Source organism: Xyrauchen texanus, chromosome 12, assembly GCF_025860055.1.
Source record: "Xyrauchen texanus isolate HMW12.3.18 chromosome 12, RBS_HiC_50CHRs, whole genome shotgun sequence".
In the NCBI taxonomy this organism is placed as follows: domain Eukaryota; kingdom Metazoa; phylum Chordata; class Actinopteri; order Cypriniformes; family Catostomidae; genus Xyrauchen; species Xyrauchen texanus.
The window spans coordinates 28,792,990-28,818,903 of record NC_068287.1 but is presented as its reverse complement, the minus strand read 5'-3'; the positions used below and the strand labels follow the sequence as shown (position 1 = coordinate 28,818,903).

Here is a 25,914-nt window from a genome sequence, read left to right as displayed (position 1 = left end):
TTTCCCTCTTTAGCTCAAATCATGCTTAAAAAAAGTCATATTCAGACTGATTTAGCTGATGCGCATGTTTGTTCTAGGGTAAAAAAGGCAATGCCTCTATCAAAAAAGCACATGGCTCTTTTAACAGAAACTTTGTGGGACTTTAATTCCCATAGCCACTCACCATATTAAAGGGATAGTTCACACAAAAAGGACAATTTTCACATCCTTTACTCACACTCATGACCTCCCAGATGTGTATGACTTTCTTTCTTCAGCAAAACACAAACAAATATTTTTGGAAAAATATCTCAGCTCTGTAGGTCCATACAATGCAAGTGAATGGTAGCCAGAACTTCAAAAATCACATAAAGGAAACCATTAGATTCTGGTGGTTAAATCCATATCTTTAGAAGTGATATGAAAGGTGTGGGAAAGTAACAGATCAATATTTAAGTAATTTTTTTATATAAATCTCCACTTTGACATCTGAAAGTCACATGTGGCACCTGTTTAGTTTCACTTTCACATATGAAATTGAAAGTGGAGATTTATAGTAAAAAAAAGGACTTAAATATTTAAATGTTTCTTACCCACACTTTTGGAGATACTGTATGAGTTTACTTAGGATTACTTTTATGCTGCTTTTATCTGCTTTTGGACATTCAGATTTCTGGACACCATTCACTTACTTTATAAGAACCAACAGAGTTGAGATATTCTTTGAAATTCTTTGTTAGTCATACACATCTGGGATGGTATGAGGGTTAAACATTGCAATTACTCAATTAAAAGGCAACTGGTTTGTTTAACTGTAAGACAGGCTTATTAAAAAAGACAGCCTAAGGTGGTTGGCTGGTCTTAGCTGGTTTAAGCTGGTCGGCAAGCTTGTCTCTCAATCTGACCAGCTAAAAAGTGCCCAAAACCCCTCTAAAACCAGCCCACTGCCAAGCCTGAGAGACCAGCTTGCCAGTTTTGGCTTGTTTAAGCTGTTTGGAATTTTTCTTTTCAGCCGGGTGGTATGTCTACTCTCACCTTTAATGTCTCTGACTCCACACACATCTCTTTTCCCTGTTTTTTTCTAGTGGTCTTTTCCCCACCTGATTTGCCACTCATTCCTATGATCCTTGCTGTTCTTGCCCATCCTCCCTTCCTCTCCCCATTTCTACTGATTCATAAGACTGCAGGCAGACTATGGCTAATGAGTGCGAAGAGTAGGGTTGCTGTGTTACTGCCCTGTTGCCCCTCAGGGTGTAGTAGCTCCTCACATTGCCACCACAGCTGTGTCAGTAAAACACCATATGCATGTGCCATTGTGTCATACAGCCAAGTATGATAGTGTAAGTCTTAAGCATATTTCAGGGTGAGTGGGCATTCCTGTGGCTCTCCTCAAACTCATTAAAGCACAATTAACGAGCAATTAAAGTTTATTGAGGGTGAATTAGCTGATATGTAGAGCAGGCCTAATGTGCTGGGATTATACAGAATATATTTTTTCACACAAGAGAAACAGAGAGAGGGAAAGAGAGAGAAAGAGTCATAAAAGAACATGGTTTGAGGCAAGACAGAAATCGTAAAAATAAGAGAGTGAAAAAAAAATGAGATGAAAGAGAGTTTGAAAAGGATAGAAGAATGTCATTGTATGTTTATTTTTTAAATAAAGCAACATGACAGCTTTTCACAACTGAATGGCTACTTTAATGTATATAGAGGATCAAAGACAAATTATTCACTTTGTCAAAAGAAACAACACCTTTTAAGAGATGATTTTAATATATTGCATTATTGATTTTAATAGTATAACTTAATGGTTATGATATTTTCTTGAATTCTTTTTTGTGTTGCAGCATGAGTGATATTGCTTTCGCACAGCCAGAGGTGTTGCAGATGGGCTACAGTCATGAGGAATGTGTTTGGCAGAGTATGTAGATTCAGTTCAGATCATCTCCAGGTGTTCCACTGCCACACTATTTCAGCTATCTACCAATCTTACACTAATTACAATTTGCTAGCAGCTTGTTAGACTAAATATGCAGCTTTGGATAACTGGAACAAAGAAATAACAAAGAAGACACTTGCTGTCATCCTCTAACACTCAAACATACACAAACGTCCCCCTCACAAATGCGCACACACACACACACACACACACACACACACACACACACACACACACACACACACACACACACACACACACACTGGTGCGGCTATCCTTATGAGGACTCTCCATAGACATAATAATTTTTTATACTGCACAAACTATATATTCTATCTGCTAACCCAACCCCTAAACGTAACCCTCACGAAAAACCATTTTTCAAAAAAAAAACTTTGTTTAGTATGTTTTTTAAGTGGTTTGAATTACGGGGACACTAGAAATGTCTTACTTGACTGAATTATGTTTTTTAAACAACCTTTTTGTTACAAAGGCCTAAATTACTATTGTTGAGAAATATAAATTGTTCCCTTTTTTAGGAAGACTGGCTTACCTTGCTCTAGATTATTAGGTGTGACATTATGGTGCCTGAGATACCGGTCTGAAACCAATTTTATTAGGAGGTAACTTTATATATACTGTTTTAAAAATTGTCTGTAAAACTATCAACTTACTGGTCAGCAAGGCATCTATACCTTTGGTTTGGATGCAGACACCCATGCAATAGAACAATATGGTCCCAGTTTTCCAACCATTTTAATTCAAATATTAGCATAATCAAATTATTCATGAAACAATAAGCTCTCAACACTGCCCAGCTATGAAGTGGGCCAGAAAGCATGATGAGAAAGTGAAGGAAGCCTTGAAAATGTCATTCTAAGTAGTAAAGATGGAGACTTGATGCTGCTGTGTGTTTCTGGGCTGAGAGGGAGCACCGCAATCGTTTGTGTCCCTCTCAGCAGCCGTGTCCACAGTGGCTTTAATTAGAAGTGCCTGCTTTAATATGTGGTGTAAAATAAACGGATTACAGCAGTGGTGATTTCATTTCTCAAGCCACTGAATCTCTTTATCTTGTATAAAAGAGCTTCACTTGTATGCCATCACAAGCCTTTTACTGTGCTACTTCCAATCCTGATCTCTTTTTTCTAATACCTTTCTGTATATATCTGTTCAGGTGACCTTGAATCTCATTCTGGTTTTTGTTTTTTTTATTCTATTTTTTCACTCTAATTGAAAGTCACAGGCTTGTTTACTGGAATTTTTTTTTTCTCCAGTTTTATTCTCAGCTGTTGTTGCAGTGTATAAAGGAATGCATGTGTCAGGTTTTGACGAGGAAATGACAGGACTCAAATGCAGAGTAGTGATATGGGCTACCCTGAAGGGGGAACACAAACACCGTCCATGGCGATAACACAATGACGGGCTGGAACGGGAAACCAACAGAAACACGACTGGACGAGAACATGACCAACAGAGACCTAACATGGGCCATAAAAACAAGCAACATCCCACAACAAACTGGCACCAGACAGAGCACAAAAGGAGATTATAAAGGGAGAGAAATCAGGAGGGAAACTAGGAAGGCAGGTGAAACTAATAAACTAATAATCAAACAGGTAACAAAGCAAACGAGAGGGCGGGGTTATCATTGAAGACAAGACAGACATGAATGCACAAGGAAATTAGAAAATACAAAACCAAGTGCTTTCACATAACGAGACAAGTGTCTGGACACAGTAAATTAACCAAACCAACCGAAGTGGCTGAATCCAGACACAAGACATGAAACAGACATGTAACATGCACATGTCAGGACTCTGCCTCAAAGGGAAAAAACCCAAAACTAATTGTAAAAGACAGCGCTGAGTTAGATCTTATGTTCAAATTTCGTATTGATGACTTTGACTATGTTGTTTTTGTGAAAACAGGGAAAATGAAATGTTTCGGTTGCAATAAAATGGGACATCTAGTGCATGATTGCAATGATATATTAAATTTACATTTACATTTATGCATTTGGCAGACGCTTTTATCCAAAGCGACTTACAGTGCACTTATTTAAGTGGAGTTAAGTGCCTTACTCAAGGACACAATGGTGGTGACTGTGGGGATCGAACCAGCAACCTTCTGATTACCAGATTACCAGTTATGTGCTTTAGACCACTACACCACCACCACCCCTAAATAGTTATTGTTTTCCTTCAAGAATCTCACAGTGACTTAAAGAATGCTGTAGATTGAGCAAGAGAATGGGACAGCATCTCTATTTTAAGTCACTGCACTGCTGCCAGTGGTGTTGCTGTTTTATTTTCTAAAAACTGCAAACCAGTTTCTTATGATGTTAAAGAGATTATAAAGGGCAGACTTTTAAAAGTTAGAGCTTTATTTGAAAAAAGTATGTTTTTGTTTTTATTTGTGTGTATGTCCCAACCTCAGGAGTTGAAAGAATGTTGTTTTTAAATCCTTTCAATTTAACCCTGCAGAACTGTAGTAGTGAAGAGTTTTTGATTCTGGGAGGGGATTTTAATTGTACAGAACAAAATTTGGATAGGAATCACATGGAGCCTCGTGAACCATCCCATAAGAGACTTATCCAAGTCATTAAAACACATGAGCTGTGTGATGTATGGAGACATGTTAATGGTAATCTAAAACAATATACTTGGTCTCATACACGTGACAATGTGCTTTCTTTAGCTAGGTTGGATAGATTTTATGGGTTCAAACATTAATGTGGTATTTTTAGCAAATGTTTTATTGTCCCAGTTTGTTTTTCTGATCATAGTATGGTGTGCTGTTCTTTTATTTTGAACTCTATTTAACCAAATAGTGCTTATTGACATTTTAACTGTTCTTTGTTAAATGATACAAATTTTAAAGACACTTAAGTATTTTTGGGAAACTTTTAGAGCTACAAAGAACTCTTTCCAATCCTTGAGACAGTGGTGGGTTTGGTAAAGTGCAAATTAAACCGTTTTGTCAACAGTATACTCGACTTAAACTTCAAGAGTTAGTCAAATTAAATGGGGAGAATAATGTTTTGGAAGCTCTTTCAATGAACTTGGTGATATTTTAGGGTGTAAGGAGCTCTGGTTCGGTCCCGTTTTCAAAATATTGTTGCAGAGCCTGACATTGACAATGTTTTTTTTGAAAACTTGATACAGGTGTCTGGGAAGGCCAACACGAAACTTGGTAAGGCCTTGTGCCTAGATGAGTTGTATAAGGCCCTTCAGGGCATGGAATCTGGGAAGGCTCCTGGCATCGATGGTCTCCCAGTAGACTATTATAAGTCTTTCTGGACAGTGTTGGGGGAGGATTTGTTAGCGGTGCTCAATGAAAGCTTGGCTGAAGGGCAGCTGCCATTGAGCTGCCGTAGAGCAATTCTAACACTCCTCCCGAAAAAAGGAGACCTGACAGAAATCAAGAACTGGTGCCCTGTATCGCTTCTTTGTATGGATTACAAACTGCTCTCTAAAACTTTGGCAAATAGACTGATGGAAGTAATGGAGCAAGTCATTCATCCGGACCAGAGTTATTGCATACCTGGTAGGTCCATTTTTGATAATATTTCTTTAGTGTGGGATATTCTAGAGGTCTCCAAGTTGTTTAGTTTAAATTGTGCCTTGTTTTCTCTGGACCAAGAGAAAGCATTTGATCGAGTTGAACACAATTACCTCTGGAAAACTTTAACTGCTTTTGGATTCTGCCAAGATTTTGTAGATATGATTACAATACTTTACACTGATGTTGAGAGTATGCTGAAAGTGAATGGTGGCTTATGCACTCCTTTCAAGGTTAGCAGAGGTGTCAGACAAGGATGTTCATTGTAAGGAATGCATTATTCAATAGCCATAGAACCATTATTGAAGCAGATAAGGGAAAAGCTGAATGGGTTACATATACCTGGTTTTAACTGTAATATTAATTTATCAACATATGCTGATGAGGTTATGGTAATAGTCAAGAAGATATAAAGACTTTGATGAAATTTCTTGAAGATTTTAAAGTTTTATCTTCTGCTAAAACAAACTGGGACAAAAATTAAGCTTTAATGTGTGGAAAGTGGACAGGAGAGGAGCAAAGACTTCCTGATGGTTTACTTTGGAGTAAAGGGGGTTTTAAATATTTGGAAGTTTTTTTAAGGAACTGAGACCATTGTACAAAAAATTGGGATGGGATTGTTGAAAAAGTTAAAGGACGATTAGCCAAATGGAAATGGCTTGCCCTAAATATATGTCTTTTAAAGAGCGCACTTTAGTTATTAATAATTTAATTGCATCCTCTCTCTGGCATAAGCTGGCATGTATAGATCCACCTTTAAAACTGATGAATGAAGTTCAAGCCTTAATGGTGGACTTTTTTGGGGATAAATTACACTGGATATCTAAGAGTATTTTATTTTTGTCTAAAGAAGATGGACAGGGACTGTTAAACTTACAAAGCAGAACAGCAGCTTTGCGTCTGCAATTTATACAGAGACTTCTTTCAAGGTCATGTGACTTAGTTGGAGAGCGGTTGCATGTGCCATTGGGAGGCCTACAGATGGATAAATCTCTCTTCTTTTTAGACCCCATAAAACTGGACATCTCTAACATGCAATTTTTTATTGCAATCTTTTTAAAGTATGGAGTCTTTTTAATCATCAAAGGACACCATGCATGAAATCACTCTTCTGGTTGTTAAACGAACCCTTAATACATGGAACCTGTTTGGATATTTCTGCGATTGAACACACATTTCCTGGACTAAACAATATACTTTGCAAATCCAAGATCACCACCTTGAATCAGCTGTTAAACGTGGCTGGACCTAGTTTTATGAAAAGTGAACAAGCAGCATCACATTTGGGTATTTTTTCAACCCGTATAGTTGCTCAACTGTTAGCAAAGTGGCAGTCTGCTCTTACAGATGAAGAGAGACAATTATTTGCAGACTTTTGTGCAGGGGTAAAAGCTTCTAACGCTGAGGACCCTTGTCCGCTATATACTTGTCTCCCAAACTAGATGACGGTATGGGTATGTTTTTAAAAACTACGAAGTCTTTGTGTTTAAGTTTATTTTCGGTTATGGGGAAAATTTTGTACAGAGTTTGTGTTTTGGTTTTTAATAAGAAGATTTTAGATAACAAAGTGGATGCACCATGGCGTTCTTTCTTAAAACTGAATGATAATGTTAAGCCTGAATGGAGAGTTTTGTATAAGCCACCGTTAATGAAGAGAGCAGGAGACATACAATTGAGGGTTCTCCATGGAGCAATAGCTGTTAATGCTTTTATTTCAGTTTTAAATCCTGATGTGAGCTCTGAATGTCCTTTTTTTTTTTTTTTAAGAGAAACTGTTTTTCATGCTTTTATGGAGTGTTCTAGACTAAAGTCCTTATTTATTGTATTATCAAATCTATTTGATGTTTTTAATGAAACTTTTTCCTTAGAAATTTTTGTATTGGGTGCTAAATATGTGCAGAAAAGACGAATGGATTGTCAATTATTGAATTTTATCTTGGGTCAAGTTAAATTAGCAATCTATTCAGAATGTTACTGTCTTGTTTTCAGCTCTTGTAAAGTCTAGAGTGTTGTTTGATTTTTATTTTTATAAATCTATGGATGATCTTATTTCTTTTGAACTAAAATGGTGTAGCAAAGTTGCATTGTGTTCTGAGTTTGAAGATGATTTGTTTTTTTACACATTTTTTGTAATCTTATCTCCACTTTTCTCTATGAGATGATTCTTACCTTGTAAAGTGTTTTTTTGTTTTTTGTAATAAAGATACATTTTAAATCTCTCTCTCTCTCTCTCTCTTCATTTTTGCTTAATCAGGGGAAAAGCACTGAACAGAAGATTTTGCCGAGCTTTGAAACTCTGCATAGAGGATAAAATCATCTCACACACACACTTGTGGAAGAACACAAACTGTATATGCATACGCTGGAGGGGAAATTCAGAAGATCCAGCCCATATTTTATTATAGATTCCTGAGCCATAAGAATACTTATACCATATAACTATAAAAAGATGTGTGAACTACAATGCATATTAGAGTAACTGTATTTCAGAGTAATCTCCTGACTTTAATAAGTCCTGGCTTATTAAAGTGACCAGTTCTGATCAAATTTTAATCATAGTGGTAAATCATTGGATTCAATCTGACTGAACAGATCTGAATGTTCAATCAGATTAAGTTCAAGTGCAGGATCACTGGACCCATGGGTAAGTTGAAAGAGCAGTGTACAAAATTTTCATGGATGTTGTGTAATGGCAGTATCGAGTGTGTTTTGTGCATGTTCATTTGGTGAGAACCAGTGGTGGAGTTTGCCTTTTCAGTATAAAGTGCAAGCTCCAGAATCATAAAGCCTTTTTTAAATAGTCGCTATAAGAAAATATAAGTAAAATGCTCCAAAATTGTTAATGACATATTTATTTAGTTAGTTAAAGCTAATATTTTGCCAAGTAATTGATTGAAATAATTTAATACTAAATTATGTATAATACACTATATATTCCAAAGCCTTGTCTGTTTAGTTGGTGGTAGGTGCATAGCAGGACTGGAGGATTGGAACTACTCTAAAGCCATGCTCTCACTACATGACCCTCAAGCCCTGTACACACATGCAGCGACTTTATCACTTGATATCGCTAGTCTCTGTACTGTGAAGTCGCTATTGGACGTTCCTACTGCTGTCGCTCTAACACTATTGGTGGACTGCATGTCTGGCCATGTCTTTTAAAAATATGATCACAGATGAGGCATTTTGCTAGTAAAACTGTGATTTTATTCTAATTTCACAAAGAATTTGTTTTCTTTTCCCTACAAATGTACATTCTGCAGGGGAGAATGTTTTTATATGAACTGCAGCAGTGCTCATTGCATTATATAATTAATAAGATGAACAAACTATTAATGTATGAATTAAACTCACTCCATCATCTCAAAGGAGATGGATGACGTGAGCTCCACTGACACAGTCTTCAACTCCTACTGGTTCCAGAAAGTCACTCATCATTTGCATAAAGTTAAACTTTTCTCAACTTTGTCGTGTTTGTCACCACACCCACATCTAGTCACCAGAGGTCACTTGTGTCACCGGAAGTCTGCAGCTCTCATTGACAATGAATGTGATGAGGTCACTTTGTTGCTGGAAGTCGCTCCATGTGTGTACAGGGCTTCAGACTACCTGAATCGCTGTACTGCTCACATTACACAACATCTGTTTCTTGTCATCTGTCATTCTCTTGTCATTGGATCACTCAAACTACATGGTCATTTGGTGATAATATCAAGCATGGTGTGAAAACATCCCAGCGTCTGCAACTGCTCAAGACTTGCTCAGATCAGGTCGCTGAACTGTACATACTTAACAAGCATCGCAGACCGTAGCGATCACTGATTTTGTCTGCAACAAAGATGCTGAATCTGTCTGTGACAGCAAAATTATCTGCGGCAGCAAAATCGCCCTGCAAAGCTAAGCGCATTAACTACGCATTTTGTCAAAATTAAGTTATTACCAAAATCGTGTTTGAAAACATTGAAACCATTGCTCTCCATTCAGTGTAGTTATTGCATTTAGGCTTTGCAGGGGAGTTTTGACTTTGTCAATGTTAGACCCTGTTGAAAGCTCTGATTTGCTGTTTTCCATAGTAGAACACAAGATCCAGACTGTTTCAGATGTTCTTTGTGGCAGTGAGCACTTGAGAACAGCTTTTCCCTGTCTGTTTTCTTTTTAATTAATTCCTTCCCTTTATTCAAATTCATACACTGTGAAATAGAATTCATGTCCCAAAATGAGCACCATGTGAGTGATAAGTTTTGAGGTTTGCTCACTATGTTTGCTTGAATCACCCCCAGTATCACCCCCATTGATTTTTTAGAACTGTGTTTGGCCATGCTCTGACTGCCTGGTTAATATGCAAGCAGTGGGCTCAACCGGGCATAGTTAGCAAAAGTAGGCTGCTGCATAGTGGATGAGTGGGTAATTGGGGAACAGGTGTGGGTTTGTGTGAGTGTGTGTGACTAACCGTCTGTTTGATATCTGGAATGCCGATGCGAAACACCATCATAGCTATGTGTGTGTCATCAGGTGCATTGCTAGAGCTCCGCTCTCTCAGCTTCCGCTGCTGCTGCTGATTAGCTGGCGGTTGGTGGGCAGGTCCAGGGTTGGATGCATAAGGGTTGGCTGTGTGGCCCATGTTGCCAGGTCTTATCTGTCTTTCTCCTGGTTGTCGTCCAGCCATTGTGACTTTTTGCCTGTGCCCCTCTTCCCTGCCTCCTCTCAAATGCCCGGGTCCTCGCCTGATGTCATCTTCATCATCCACCTCCCCTTCGTATTCTAACTCCAGCTCTCCGTTCTCTTCCTCTCCTTCCTCATCTACGCCATCGTCGTCCATTTCCTCTTCCTCCTCCTCTTCCTCTTCTGCCCCTGGATATAGGTGTTGACTCTTTCCCAGCATCCTTTGCTGCTCCTCGTCACTGGAGAGGGGGCTGAGCGGCATCGTCATGGCGACAGGGAGAGTGGCACCAACGGCAACAGCATCATCCCCAGAGACACACTGTGAAGAAAGAGAACAGGAGAAGGAGTTTGAGAGAATAAAAGGAGACAGTTTTGTTTTACTAAAACGTACAACATCAGTCAATCATTCAGTCAGTAGTTCCCATCTGGTCGCTATGGGAACAGATGCCCTCTCTCAGCCTTACTCGGCAAGAAGCTGATTCTCATTCACAGGCTTCCACCTACCCCTCATGTCCCACTTGCCCTTATGCAAAACACACCAACTCTTTACAGTGATGAGAGAGAACTGCTCCTGTACAGACAAGCATATACGCCTCTTGTATTACAGCAGAGAGAGGACTTTTGGCTTTCAACTGCTCTGTAGCTCTACAAACACATGCACTCATGCACCTCTCACATTACACCAGAGACAGGACGGTTAGCTTTCATTGCCTCTGTCCCTGCACACACACAAATGCCATTCAGCACAGTGTTGCAACTCCTCATATGTCCCTGATTATTACTATCAAAACTACTGAAGCGCTGCACTCTCAGACTCTAGACCTAACCCTAACCTCTTCAAAACAGGAACACTGTGTTTAGCTGAGGGAACAGTGGGAACAGAGTCTCTGTAGTGCCACTCACACAACACCCAGCTGTTCTGTTGGTCATATGCTGTACCTACCACTTTAGATTTGGAGTATGTCTTTTGACTCAATGGATGTCTTGGTAGTGTCATTGTGCCAATCAGCTGCCATGTCCAAAAGCACATTTTACCGAACCCTTGAGACACTTATACCCAGGGCCGGACTGGGACACAATTTCAGGCCGGGAAATCCTACACCCATCCAGGTCATCCTATGCACCCAAATTTAATTTAGAAACACGGACAACCTTGTTTTTTTTCCCCCCTAAATTACATTTATTTCACATAACATAAAAACATAAACAACCAACCTAGAAGTAAAGCAGTCCTAATATCAAATGGGTCTGCACATAACGTCCTGTGCACTGCAATTACAACTGCAATAAATAATGTTATGAGATTGAGGTTTTAAATAAATGTTTGAATATAAAAAATGCAATACTTAAACATTAAACTAAACCGCCAATAGGTGGCGGCAAGTGACCGTCTTAATTAGTGAGTCATTCATACAAAACATTCGTTCAAAACGCTTTCCTTTGGAACTATTTTAGTCGGTGAAATAGAACAAAAACAGTTAATATGGTTTGTGTCTAAAATGGAAGTAACTTAATAATAAATATTAACTACGCTACTTGTTTATTGAACAATAAATTCAATGTAACATTTTCAATCGTGATAATACTCAGCAAAACAGCTCCCTTAGTTGTGTTATGTTAAACTCAATCATATGTTATAAATAAAAAAACAACAATTAGAATTTTTACCTCAGTACATTTCTTCTGTGAGTTTTCTGTGTGCACTCATTTGTTTTGATTTCTCCACGAATGTAACGTTAGACGGGTGCTGCTCGCATTTTCTGTTTAACCGTTTGTCTGAGGCGTAAAGTCGAATCGTAGCCTTGCCAGTCAAGACTAACAGATTCATGATTTTATTTTTTTTATTGTTATTAATATTAATAATAATTTTATTGAATGACGAATTCAAAAATGATCACTGGTAAAGGTAGTAATATAAAATAATAATAATAATAAAATGTTAAAAAAATAAAAAAAAACGCTGGCTGGCAGCAGGCCAACTTAGTCGCCAGGCCAGCAGGAATTGTCCGATGCTCCGATGGCCAGTCCGGGCCTGCTTATACCCCTATGTTAAGCAGTTCAATGGAAAGGAGGAGACGAGAACCGGCCTGGTGACATAAACAATATTTTAATGATTAACTTAAACAAAAGACAAACACACACACATGACAGACATGTCCGTAAACAATCTCTCTTTCGTCGCACCACTGTCCGCAATCGGCCTTTATCCCTCTCGGAGGCTTAATTAGCCTGATAAGGGACCGGGTGTGTAGAATTGGGTGTGAAGACAGGGCGTCACACCCTATATCTTGCCACACTCTTTTCTGAAAGCCACAGTCCACTGCATTACTCATGCTGTCTTTTATAGGATATGCACTAAAATGCCCAAAGTATGGAGATGCCCCCTTTTAACTATCAGATTTGGCTTTTTCAGCTACACCCATTATTTGCCAGTGTATAAAATCAATCATATAGCAAAGCAATCTCCTTAGAATAACATTTTCAGTAAAATAGGGTGTGATCCTGTGCACAAAGCAAGGTCCATACAGAATTGGTTTAAGGAGTTTGAGAAAGAATGGAAGCTGTTAGGGAGAATCAACTCATTCTTAATGCCAATTGTTTTTAAATTTAATGCTCAATATGCACAAATGTGTCCACATACTTTTGCCCATATTGTGTATGCTTTTATGCATTTTTGTGAAATGTATAACTTTTTGGTCTTTTGCTACTTTATAGGGAGATTTAAAAGGAGACCGGAAATTATCAGGAAATGCCTCAAATTTACTTTGTTTAGTACTAAAAATAATGCAGATTTTCATGTAAACACAAGATACTATAAACAATCTTATATCCAGTGCTCATGAATGCTCAACTGATGTCAAGATTTTCACAGAAATATTACTGAAATTTTCTCACCAAAGCCAATTGAATGCCTTCAGAAGACATTGAATATGATGCACAAGTTGCTTGAATGACTTTTATGATTTTTTTTTTTTGAACAATGTGTTTATTATTTTTGGATTATACAAGACAGTTAACAAAGAAACACTTTTTCAGATCGTCACAGTTATTTCCCACCCCAACAAGAAAACACATCACTCTCTACTCCCATACAGAAATACACAAAGGTATCAGACAAGCATCATTCTAAATACAAAACAGATATTGCAAGGTACCCAGAAACCAAGTATACATTACTGTTCTTTACACATAAAAGTTACATTTTCCAGCAAGACACCATATTAAATAAAAGAAAAGAAATTAATAAAAGAAAAGAAAAATAACACTAATACATAGTTACACCTCCTGTAATAAATGACCAATATTATTGTTGTTAATGTAGTAATTAAACGGCTTCCATATTTCTTCATATACATCCATTTTGTTTTTAAATAATTTTTTCCAAGGCCATACACTGTGCCATGGAGTTAATCCAAGCTCCAATAACTGGTGGATCAGACCTTTTCCATCTAAGAGCTATCATTCTTTTAGCTTGTAATATAGCAAAATCTATAAATTTACGCTGCTGGTGATTTAGTTTAAAGTTCTTTGGATATAAGTGTAGCAAAATCATTTTTGCATCTAGAGGAATATTCAAGGATAAAATTATCTTTGTAATATTAATCACTTCCACCCAAAAGTCTCTAATAATACTGCATTCCCAAACACAATGCACAAATGATCCCTGAGCGTCTCTGCATTTAAAGCATGTATCAGGGATATTTTTATTAAACCTATTTAGTTTGACAGGAGTTATGTAAGTCTGCATCAACCAGTTATATTGAAGTAGTTTTAAGCTAACGTTACCTGACTGTTTCTGAGAGTTTTTACAGACTTGTCTCCATTCATCCTCAGATATATCCTCTCTCAATCCCACCTTCCATAATTCAAGTTTCGGGGTTGATGACTTTTATGATTTTTATGACTTTTTGGTCCTTTAAGCTTTAAGGTGAGGCACTATCTATTGCCATTGTATTGAAAACACAGACCGGTATTGTTATGATCCCTTGTTGTCTACCCCGTGTTTTCTGTTTCACTCGTCACTGATCACATTCCATGTCACGTTTTCCTTGTTGTCCACCCCGTGTTTCACTAGTCTTTGTATAACACCTGATTGTTATTTTGTCATCTTCGTGTCTGTCTATTTAAACCCTGTTGTTTCCTCTCTCCGTTGTCGATCGTTGACGTTTCATGTTCTTTGACTATGTTCCTTGCGGTTCCTGTCTTCCAGTCTTCCACTCGTGTTCGTTCGAGGTAATCTTGCCCTTCGTGGATGTTTAACCAACCTGTGTTCTTCGGTGTGTCATTTTGTATTTGAGTTCAGGTTTTCCCCTCGTGGACTTTTCCTTTGTTCCAGTGTTTTGTTTTACTTTGCTTGTTAATAAAGTACCGCGTTTAGTTCCAAACCTCCCGTCTGCCTTCTCCTGCTTCCCACAATCATAACAGAACGATCGACCCAACAATGGATCTAGCGGTGCAACAAGCCAACTACCGTCTGCTCTGCTTAAAACAAGAGGACCGACCGGTGGAAGACCACATTAGTGACTTCCTCGAGCTGGCAAACGTCTCTGATTTCCCAGACTCCTCCCTTGTGGTCTTCTTCAGGGACAACCTGAGTGGCTGGCTGAAGGAGCGGTTGCCACCGGCAACGCGCGACTGGACTCTCCGCGACTTCATGGAGGTGACTTGCTGGTCTGCGGCTCGCCGTTAACCGTGGGCGTTGCTGAGGAGGACCCTACCTCTCCTCCCTCAGTGGTGACTCTCCAGTCGTCCATGGCGCTTCCTGTCACGCCAGCCCCACCTGTCAGCGAGCTCATCCCCACGCCAGTCGCTTTCCATAAGCCAGCACGGTCAACTTCATCTGCCCGGAGGAGGAAGAGAAGACGGGCTTCTGCCTCCCGGCCCACGTCTGCCCCGGTCTGCGAGCCAGAGCCCATGCGAGCCAGAGCCCACCCCTGCCCCGGCCAGCGAGCCTTAACCCACACCAGCCACGGTCAGCGAGCCTGAGCCCGCGTCAGCCACGGTCAGCGAGCCTGACGCCACGTCAACCACACACAGCGTTCCAGCATCGCCAGTCTCACCCGCCCGGAGGAAGAGGAGACGGGGAAAGTCCTCTGCTCTCCAACCTCCGCCTCCCACAGCTCCGTCCCCAGAACCCCCCGTGGCTCTGCCCTCAGTGTTCAGCGGACCCAAGCTCATGCATACCACGGCTAACCAGCCAGCGCCTGTAGCGTTGACCGTCCCTGAGCCAGCGCCTGTAGCCTCGACCGTCCCTGAGCCAGCGCCTGTAGCCTTGACTGTCCCTGAGCCAGCGCCTGTAGCCTCGATTGTCCCTGAGCCAGCGCCAGTAGCCATGACCGTCCCAGAGCCAGCGCCAGTAGCCATGACCGTCCAAGAGCCAGCGCCAGTAGCCATGACCGTCCAAGAGCCAGCGCCCCTCGAGCCTTCCAAGACTCCGCCTCCCGAGCCTCCCAGGGCTCCGCCTCTCAAGTCTCTCGAGTATTCCAGGGCTCCTCCTCTCAAGTCTCTCAAGCCTCCCAGGGCTCCTCCTCTCGAGCCTCCTGAGCCTTCAAGGGCTCCGCCTCCCGAGCCTCCCAGGGCTCCACCTCTCAAGTCTCCCGAGCCTTCCAGGGCTCCGCCTCTCGAGCCTCCCGAGCCTCCCAGGGCTCCGCCTCTCAAGTCTCTCGAGCCACTCAGGGCTCCGCCTCTCTAGTCTCTCAAGCCACCCAGGGCTCCGCCTCTCGAGCCTCTCGAGCCCCTCAGGGCTCCGCCCCCCCGAGCCTCCCTCTGCTCTGCCTCCTGAGCCTCCCACGGCTCCGTCTCCTGAGCCTCCAGAGCTTTCCATGGTTCCGCCTCCCTCGGCTCCTCCTCCTGAGTCTCCCTCAGCTCAGCCTCCTGAGCCTCCCGAGCCTTCTTCGGCTCCGCCTCCTAAGCCGTCCTCGGCTCCACCTTCTGCGCCTTCCTCGGCTCCGTCTCCTGAGCCTCCGGAGCTTCCCTCAGCTCTGCCTCTGAAGCCTCCCTCAGCTCCGCCTCCTGAGCCTCCCACAGCTCCGTCAACCACGGCTCCACCCCCGGAGCCTCCCTCGGCCCTGCCTACAGAGCCTTCTATGGTTCCGCCAACCACGGCTCCTCCTCCGGAGCCTCCCGAGCCTCTCCCGGCTCCGCCTCCGAAGCCTCCCTCGGCTCTGCCTTCAGAGCCTTCTGTGCCCTCGCCTCCTTCGGCTCCGCCTCCTGAACCTCCCTCGGCTCTGCCTCCAGAGCCTCCTTCAGCTCCACCTCCTGAGCCTCCCTCGGCTCCGCCACCAGTGGCTCCCTCAGCTCTGCCTTCTGAGCCTTCTACGCCATCGCCTCCCTCGGCTCTGCCTCCCGAGCCTCCCTCGGCTCCGCCTATGCCTTCCACGGTGCCGCCTCCCCATCCTTCTACAGCTCCAAGGAATTTTTCACTTAGAAGTAGGTCGGCCTAGCCAATAATCGGATCCGATATTCATAGTTTTTTAATTATCATAATCATTATTTTGTCTGATTTGATTGTTGATAAATTTTAAAATGCTCTCATCAGCTCTGATGCCACTGCCTTTCTCTGAAAGGTAACTGCTTGTAGTCTGGCACAATGTCCCGCCCACAGTATTATCGGATTGGTTATATGTCACGAATACGGCCAACCAACACAAAAGAGGAAAGCAGCGAGAAAAAGACATATCAATGAGAGGACAAGCTGTTTTCAAAGGTAAGAATGCTGATAATTAACTTCCAATAAACATCACAATACTCTATGCCAAAGATCACCAATTAGCAGACTGCGTTCTGGGTCCGAACCCCAGATTTGTTCCATCTGGGCCGTGAGACAACATGACAATGGTTGCCCCATCTCAACATGTCTACAATTTAGGTTAGCAGTATGACAGAACAACAGAACTGTGTAAAACGCAAGCTTACTAGGGCATAGATAGCACTGATCTTTCAGCGCTATATCCTTGAATATATTTCTCTGGCACTTAACACGCTTCATTAATACACTTTCGTGCTCCGCACGCGTTACCTCTCTCCTCTGGTCCGCGGCATGAGGCACCACACAGCAGAGCTGAAGAGGAGGTTATTTTAACGACAGTAGACCATTGCGGAGAAATAGAGTGAGCAAAGCAATATAGGTGGATACTGGCATCTTTTGCTAAATACACTGCAGAAAAACACAAATGAAGGAGATACAGTTTTCATGTGTCTGATATGTCTGATGCAAGGTTTGTGATAGGACAATTTATCGTGTTTCCAGAGCACCTATATACTTGGAGAAAAAAAAATTCTTGTCTAAAATTAGCTTTATTAATCAACATGTTTCGATTCTATTGATGATATTAATCAGAGATTTTTATTTCAATGTTGTGAAAATTAATCAAGAAATGGCAAGAAAGACAACCAAAACTTTGAAATTACAAGTTCTCTGCTGTTGAAAAACATTTCCATTATATGATAGGCAGCCCATATATACTTAACTATAGAAAACAGTATTTCTAAGCGGCACTATTTTGTTTGTTTGTTTTTTGGTAGATTTGCATTTTAAGGAAAATATTCAAATGTTAATTAAGATTTTTTTGCATACATTTTCTCTCTGAGGTTAACCCTGAACGCCCAAACAGTATATTTCCTATCTACAATTGAAGTCAGAAGTTTACATACAATTAAGTTAACTGTGCCTTTAAGCATCTTGAAAAATTCCAGAAAATTATGTCAAGCCTTTATACAATTAGCCAATTAGCTTCTGATAGGAGGTGTACTGAACATGTACCTGTGGATGTTTTTTAAGTCCTCATGGGTAAATCCAAAGAAATCAGCTAAGACCTCAGAAAATAACATTTTGGAACTCCACAAGTCTTGTTCATCCTTGGGAACAATTTCCAAATGCCTGAAGGTACCACGTCAATCAACAACAGCAAAGGACCTTTTGAAGATACTGGAGGAAACAGGTAGACAAGTATCTATATCCACAGTAAAATATAATAAAATATCGACCCCAAATATCGGTTAGTCTCCTTTATTACAAATAATCGTTTTTATCTGCCCTGAAAAAATATATCGGTCAAATCCTACTGACAATGCTTAAAGTCAAGCCATGTGCTGGTTTGTTTTACCTCAGTGAGATGGGAAGCAATTGAACCACTGAACAAGACATCATTACATGCCCTCCACAAGGGTTATTGACTCAGCATTGAAGGGCAGCTTGTGTTAATGTCCCAGCAGACACGTAATTCAAAAGCCATTCCTGGGGGCACAGCAACACGATTCCTTTGTCTTCCATGCCCTTATTCCCAGAACAAAAACATACTCTTCAAAACAGTAGGAAAATAGTCCTAAAACAGCTTAGCTGCATGAGGAGTTTAAGTCATGCAATTAAAAAAAATTAAAATAATATATATATATATATATATATATATATATATATATATATATATATATATATATAAAATACAGAGAACAACGCTATCATAGTTGACAATGTGCCAAATACAATTACACCCAATTTGCATCTTCAGCAAAACACAGATTATAATAGCTTTGATCCTGTGGATTTGTTGTGAAGTGCCCCTTAGAGAGTTGTTGAAACAGTCAGGCTTCCAGTCAGAGTATTTTAATACCGGCTTAAGAATTCTCCTTTCAATCCCGACCCTCTTGTTGTTGATCATTCATTTAAAGGTTAAATGTGTATATAAACAAAGAAGTCAATTTTGTGCGTATTCAAAGCAGTTACTGCGCATATTAAATTTTATTGTCCCTATGGTTCATATGTGCGAATGCATGATTCAGTTTCTAAGTTATACCAAAAATTGGCAACAACTTTTTTTAAGACAACAACATTCCGGTGCGATTGCCAGATATACAATCCCTGAATCATTATATGTGACTATGATGTTTTATTTTTATTATCTAGTGTCTACCATCAAACCTTTTAGTGGCCGTGGTCCATTTGTAAAGTATCCCAAAAACCACAAACTGCAAAGCTATAATTGTAACCTGTGACTGTGTTTTCAAATTAGCCCAATTTGGCATGCAAATTAGAAAACTCTGGAACTGCTCACGTGTTGCAGCTGCTGTGCGCATCTGCACTGTTCAAAAAACTGTTCAGATAAACAATCAAGTTTCTCACTTGACTGGAAATAATTGTTTTCTTTCTGCCTTTTTTGTGGTCATTATAAGAGGAGTATTTTAAAAGTATTTTAACAAAAGTTTATAAAGTATTTTAAATACAAATTCTGGAAAACGTAACAGGGGCTGAATACAGTTACCTTGTTTTTTATTCTGAATACGTAACGCCATTACATGTATTCCATTACAGCCTGACCCTGACTGCCTATATGCATGTTTCTTTATGTGAGAGATAGGGATGCATAAAACAGAAGTGTGACAGAAAGATAAAGGCCGTATTTTACGCACAATTACAGGCCTGACCCGATCTGAAAATGAGTGACAGAGAAAGGCACTGCCTGTCATATTCTTTTTGAGGGAAAGAAAGAGAAAAGGAGGATCAATAGAGATAAGTAAAGGAGAAAATGATTGCTAGAGGGATTCATTTGGTGGAAAAAATACAGAAAATATATGACGGGAACATTAAGGGGTTGTAAAAGCAATAATATGACTGTCAAAGAAAATAAATGACAATGAGAGAGGAATGTGGAGAGGGAAAATAGGGTAATATGAAAGAAATACAATAAAATAGGCACAAATCCCTTTTATTTACAACCAAATGATCAAACTAATGCCCCTCTGGTAAGCTTTCTGAAACTGTGTCTTTGTGCAGGCTGTCTCCAACATTACTGACCTCCTAAAACCAAGAATCAGAACCACAAATGGTTTAAGCTCTTGTGTGTAGTAACCTGGGGTTAAATGACCAAGGAGTCAAGGTTTGGATGGTTAGAATAGCCCCGTTAGTTCCTGCTAATAAAGGTCATAACTACACCATCATCGTTAGACACAAAGTGTCTTTCTACATTGAAGGCTATTTAAAAGTGGCTGTGAGAAGTTAATGCGTTTTCAAGTGTGGATGTGGTCTTTGATGAAAGCTCAGCAAAATTCCCTCAGAACTCATTAAAACCCTATATGATTGTTTATTAAATATTTTAACAAATGTACACTTTAAGCTACCAATTCAACTGCAGCTCTTTTGAAAATATTTTACTGTATAAACATCTTTTCTGTAGAGTTCCATACATTTTCCAACACAATCAGCAACCGTGAGAAAAATCTGCAAATTCCTTGGGCAAACTCAAAACCCTTGCTAGTTTAACCCAGAAAAACACTGTTCAGCAGAGCAACAGAAGCAAGGAGAAAAGAATGCAGAGAATGGTGAAGCTACAGACAACAAAAACATGATTTAGGGTGCAATGACTGTACAGAGAGAAACTAACAGTAGGAGAGAACAGAAACGATAGAGGAGGCAGTGCTGTTTGACAGAGAGAGAGGACAAACTGAAAGATGGAGCGTTGATGGGTACAGCAGCTGGCAGAACACGAGGAAGCATCTGGAGAAGGACAAAATGAAAGAGTTAAAACTGGCAAAAGAACAAAGCCTATTTTTCCTGCTGACTAATCACAGTTTGGAGGGATTGATGAGGGGAGGTAGGAGGGACCTAAGATAGATGGCAAAAGGAGAAGGGTGGGGAGAGCTGGTGTGAGATGTTGAAGGAAAAAAGAAAGAGAGGCAGAGAGGAAGGCAGAGTTGTGGAGACAGAGGGACTCGTCTCTGCATGTTCTAGATCCAGGGCACAGAGTCTGGGACACAGCAGGAGGAGAGAAATGAGAAATGAAAGGCTAGATTGAAAAGGGAAACTCTAAGGAGCCATGGGAAGAGGTGCATAATGGGTGGAAGCATGTGAAAGAGAGTTTAAATAGAGAAATATAGATGCAGAGAGATAGAGAGTTAATGGAATACTTCTGCCAAAGATGAAAATTTTGTCATCATATACTCCCCTCCATACCATTCCAACCTTATTTGCTTTGCTTTCTCACAAAATGAGATCTAAGGCAGAATATCTGAGTAGCGAAAAATTCATAATGATCTCAACTGCCAAGCCCCAAAAAAGCACAATTGAAGTAGTTCTTATGACTGTAGTGCAATGTTCCAAGTTTTTTAAGTCATAAGATATCTTTGTTTGAGGAACAGACCCAAAAGTACTTATTCACTGATAATCTTTCTTTCTGCCACTGATCTTAAATATAGTTTTTTAACGTTGCGATCTTTATATGACACGCAAAGACCAATGGTGACGTCAAAGGCTGGGATGACACACTAAAAGTAAAACTTTTGCTTAATTAAACACAAGCATGAATAGTATTTTAGATCAATGGGCAAAGGAAAGATTTCCAGATTTCAGTCAGTTCATCACACAAATGTATTATATGGCTACAATAGACAATATATATGGAATGTAGCGTCTGAGGTATATCGGACTGCTTTTATGATACATTTATTATCAGTTTTTTTTGGAGCTTGGCATTTCAAATCATTTTCCACATATGTTGTTTGGAAAAGAGCTCCTCGGATATTCTGCCTAAGATTTCCTTTTGTGTTTCATGGAAGAAAGAAATTAATACTGGACTAGAACGAAATGGGGGTGAGTATATGATGACAAAATGTTCAATTTTGGGTGAACTATTCCTTTAAAGTGCACATTAGGACAGAGCTTGAAAGGACATGAAGGATGTGATAGCACATAGTGAACCGAGCATATCTCAATTAATCATCAGCATAGGTGAAGAGATGAATCAAGACAGGAAGTGATTGATGTCCTCTGTGGGTCAAGAAGGAAACAGAGAGATGAGAAGAGCTAGATAACTGTATCTCTCCTCATCTTGTTCTCTTTCATCCTCTTCCCATGGCTCCTTCTCTCACTTGCTCAATCCAGCCAACCTTCCTCTTACTCATATTTCTACTCAATTTTAATGAGATCCAATGTTTCTGAGCCTGTGGTGTGATTACTCAGTGTCACAGTTTCTGAAGTTTGACAGTGTACGTCAGTTAGCCATCATACTACAGAGCATTTAGTATTTTTTTTTATCACAATCTTGTGACATATTTTGTTATGTCTGAGTTTGTGCTACATTCTCTTCTATTTTGAGCAGAAAATAAACATACATTCATGGCACGCACATTGCGAGACAAAACTAAGGACCAACACTTGACTCCTTTTACCGTGCTGGTGAAATGCCTATATTGACATGGCCACTCACTTTTGGTTACTTGCCCAGTCAGTCCATTGTAATCCTGAAGGTCATGATGTGCCGACGTGAAGTTCTGACAGAATGCCGAATGATGCAATTACTTAATGCCATTTAAGTTGTGACTCGGGTGTCAAATTTTTTTTTTTTTATTGGTCAGATAGGGCCTGTTCCAGGGCAGAGCCCTTACGGAAAAAGGGCATTATTATCTGAATAGCCCCTTTCTCACATACAGTTCAGGTACTAACCCCTTGAACTTTCTAGATGAGAACGCTTACAAGAAACAGCACACTCAAAGAGACTTAGCCCCCTCTCTTGAATTTGCACACAAAGGAGCCCCCGTAGTGTCAACCATTTTTCTTTTGATGTTGTTTGCACAAGCAATTCAATAGCAACAACAGCACTGATGGACAATGCCAGGATCAGAGCTACACTTTTTTCAGGGGTATTTTACACTGGGTGGTTGAGCCGCACAGTGCTGCAACCCTAAATCTGCAGTGAGAGGAGAGATGAGGTGCTCAGCCTATTTTAACCATGCATCACACGCTGAACTCAGCGGAAAACATATTGAAAATGTACTATAAACCTATTTATCTTTTACAATAAAGGCTCAACATAATATTCTGTACTTAACTACTCACCGATTGACTGAAAAAAATGCGTCTTGATGCAAGTCAACCAACCAGTAACAGGCACGCAACACATTCCTCATGTAAATTAGATTTTATGATGGTTAAGTTTGTAATATATTAAAATTCAATGTACAGTAGTACTACAGAAATCACTTTATTTTCTGTAGAGTCACACAGTACAGATGTGATGAAAACTCAAACCGTGTCTCCAGTTGAAGTAACACAGCAACTCTGCTCACTCCTCACACACATAATATGTGAAAAGGTGGTACTTTTTGGATATTTTTTGGTTTTATGTTATTTCTTTTAAGGAAATTGGAAGTTTAGCACAATCTTCTGAGTAGCAGGCTAGCAGCTATAAGTTTGTTTACTCAAGGTGACTGCTTCAAGCAATTGAAGTGATTTGGTCTGTAATTTGTTTTTACATAACATGCAAATGAGGACTTACAGTAAATCATGCCAAAATCCACAGCCTCAAATCCAAATTTGCTTGGGGCCCAAAAAATGATAAACCCACCAATGTCCTCCCAGTTGTAGATTGCTACACCCCTGGACACAGAAACTGGAGGCTACAAAGTAACTTAAAGTGATAAGTCAGAATGTTAGCCTCAGTTACCATTTGCTTGGGTGAGTGAATGATGACAGAATTTTCACAATTTTCCTTTAAATAATTTGCCAGAAGGACATCAAATTCTGAGTCCTTCTAAACCATTCCCCTATCCTAAAATGGCTTTTCTTTCCTATTGTTCTCTCCTTGTGTCACTTGCCCACTCTCAGGTGTTCTGCCCTCTCTCTCACTCACTCTCCATCTCTCTACCTCTCTCTCTTTCACCCTCACTTCAATGTAGGACAAAGCATCTATATAGATAGATATTTTCAGTCTCTCGGCCCCCAGGACATTATACTGGGAAACTTCCAAGGAACAGACCGCCCCACTTTGTACACCATGAAACTGGAGCGGACCATTTCTCTTTGATTCACACACACACATTCAAGCATACGCATACACACAGGCACGCACACACTTTCATACATACCTAGCAAAATGATAATCCTCCATGTGTGTGTGACAAGTGACAGAGACAGGAAATGACATGTGTGCACCATTGTTCTCTTCTATCTCTCATGACCCACAGGATGATCTCATGTTTCATAGTATACGTCAACCAACCAAGACGCAAGCTCGGTTGCTAAGAGAGGTGAAGTCTTTAGAGAGTTATTCTGCCATTTCTTTGCAAAATCGAAGCGAGTCATTATAATTCCCTTTCCCTCAGCCACCCCTTCACTGGAGCTCATAAAACAATAACCGCCCCACCATATTTCATGACGTTTGTAATAACAGTGACCCACTTCCTGACTACTTTGGCCTGCCATTTACTTCACAAAATACTTCCCATTTTAAAGTGTTGGGAATTTCCAATTATGTAATTGAACCAAGGTGCTCATCATGAAAAGGGCTTGCCAAAAGACAATTACATTTACATTTATGCATTTGGCAGACGCTTTTATCCAAAGCGACTTACAGTGCACTTATTACAGGGACAATCCACCCGGAGCAAACTGGAGTTAAGTGCCTTGCTCAAGGACACAATGGTGGTGGCTGCGGGGATCGAACCAACAACCTTCTGCTTAACAGTTCAGTGCTTTAGCCCACTACTCCACCAACTAAACACCACACACTAAATTCACTTGAATGGAGATTATTACACTGCAAAATGCATTAGCATAATCAGTATTTTTGTTTTGTTTTCCTATTAAAATATCTAAATACAGTTTACAAAATAAATTTATTTAGGAATCGAATTGTTCAAGATATTAAGACTCGGGCTGTAACCACAATATACACTGAGGGGGACAAGTTGCCCCCCCCCCCCAAATATAATCAGATATAGCCAAATTGCAACCCTCGCACAGAGAGAGTGTGTTGACAATCTGCTGAAAGCGAGTTTTTGGAGTGTAAAATAAATGACCTTTTGAGTTGATTTTTGCCATCTCCTGCTTCTGCCTTTTTTTTTTCTTTGGATCTTGACAGCAGTGGTCAACGTGAACTGTTTTTGTATGGAAAAGAGCAGCATTATGATTCTTGAAGAAAAGATTGTGTTAAGATTCCACTTGGGGGGGAAAACTCTATGAGGGATAACTTGAGGGGCAGTAAATAATTTTGTGTTTTTTTTTTTTTTTTTTTTTCGCATTAATGTTAATAATAATAATAGTTACTGGGTGCCAATGCAATGACACGATCAGAGATGTAGAAATGACCGTACTGTAGTATGAAGCAGAGACAACATGGAGAGTCACAGAAGAGAATTGAGCTGTGAAAGAACATGAAGCAACAATGAAACTATTTGAAGCATTGTGTATCTCCTGACCAAAAGCACAGCTTAATCAGGTAAACAATGTTTGTGATGTTTGTGGTCAGGTTATAATGTGATGTCCTGTCGTTTTGTTAGAAAACCCCTAGAGAAGGACGATAAAAGTGTGATAAAGATACAATCAATCTGTGATTAAAGAGGTTACTGTGATTAGCTGGGTTAATGTTGTAATTTGTTTTTCCGAAATATAGTTTCATTTTAATATCACATTTTTGTGAAAGGGCGAGTTGATGTAAGAGCACCCCCCAATCAATTTGAACACTGTATGTGTTATGATCCCTTGTTGTCTGTCCCGTGTTTTCTGTTTCACCCGTCTCTGTTCACATTCCATGTCACATTTTCCTTGTTGTCCGCCCCATGTTTCACTGTCGTGTTAAAACTACATTTCCCATGATCCCCAGCACTCATCACTGCCAGCCTTGTGTCATTGTGCTCACCTGATTGTAGTTTGTCATCATCTTGTATCCAGTGTATATATACCCTGTTTGTTCTCCATTCCCTTGTCTATCGTTGATGTTTAGGGATGCTTGCTCTTGGACCCTATGTCTCTCGTGTTTTGTTCCATTTAATGTCTTCCGTGTTTT

At 40.2% G+C, this 25,914-nt stretch overlaps 1 protein-coding gene across 1 annotated transcript in view; it reads right to left on the bottom strand.

Moving 5' to 3' along the window:
• shank1 (SH3 and multiple ankyrin repeat domains 1) overlaps positions 1–25,914 on the bottom strand; it is a 138,555-nt gene that overhangs the window by 75,030 nt on the left and 37,611 nt on the right. The window contains 1 exon segment of the mRNA XM_052139116.1: positions 9,930–10,460. Coding sequence (XP_051995076.1) covers positions 9,930–10,409 — 480 coding nt within the window. The 5' untranslated portion in view covers positions 10,410–10,460.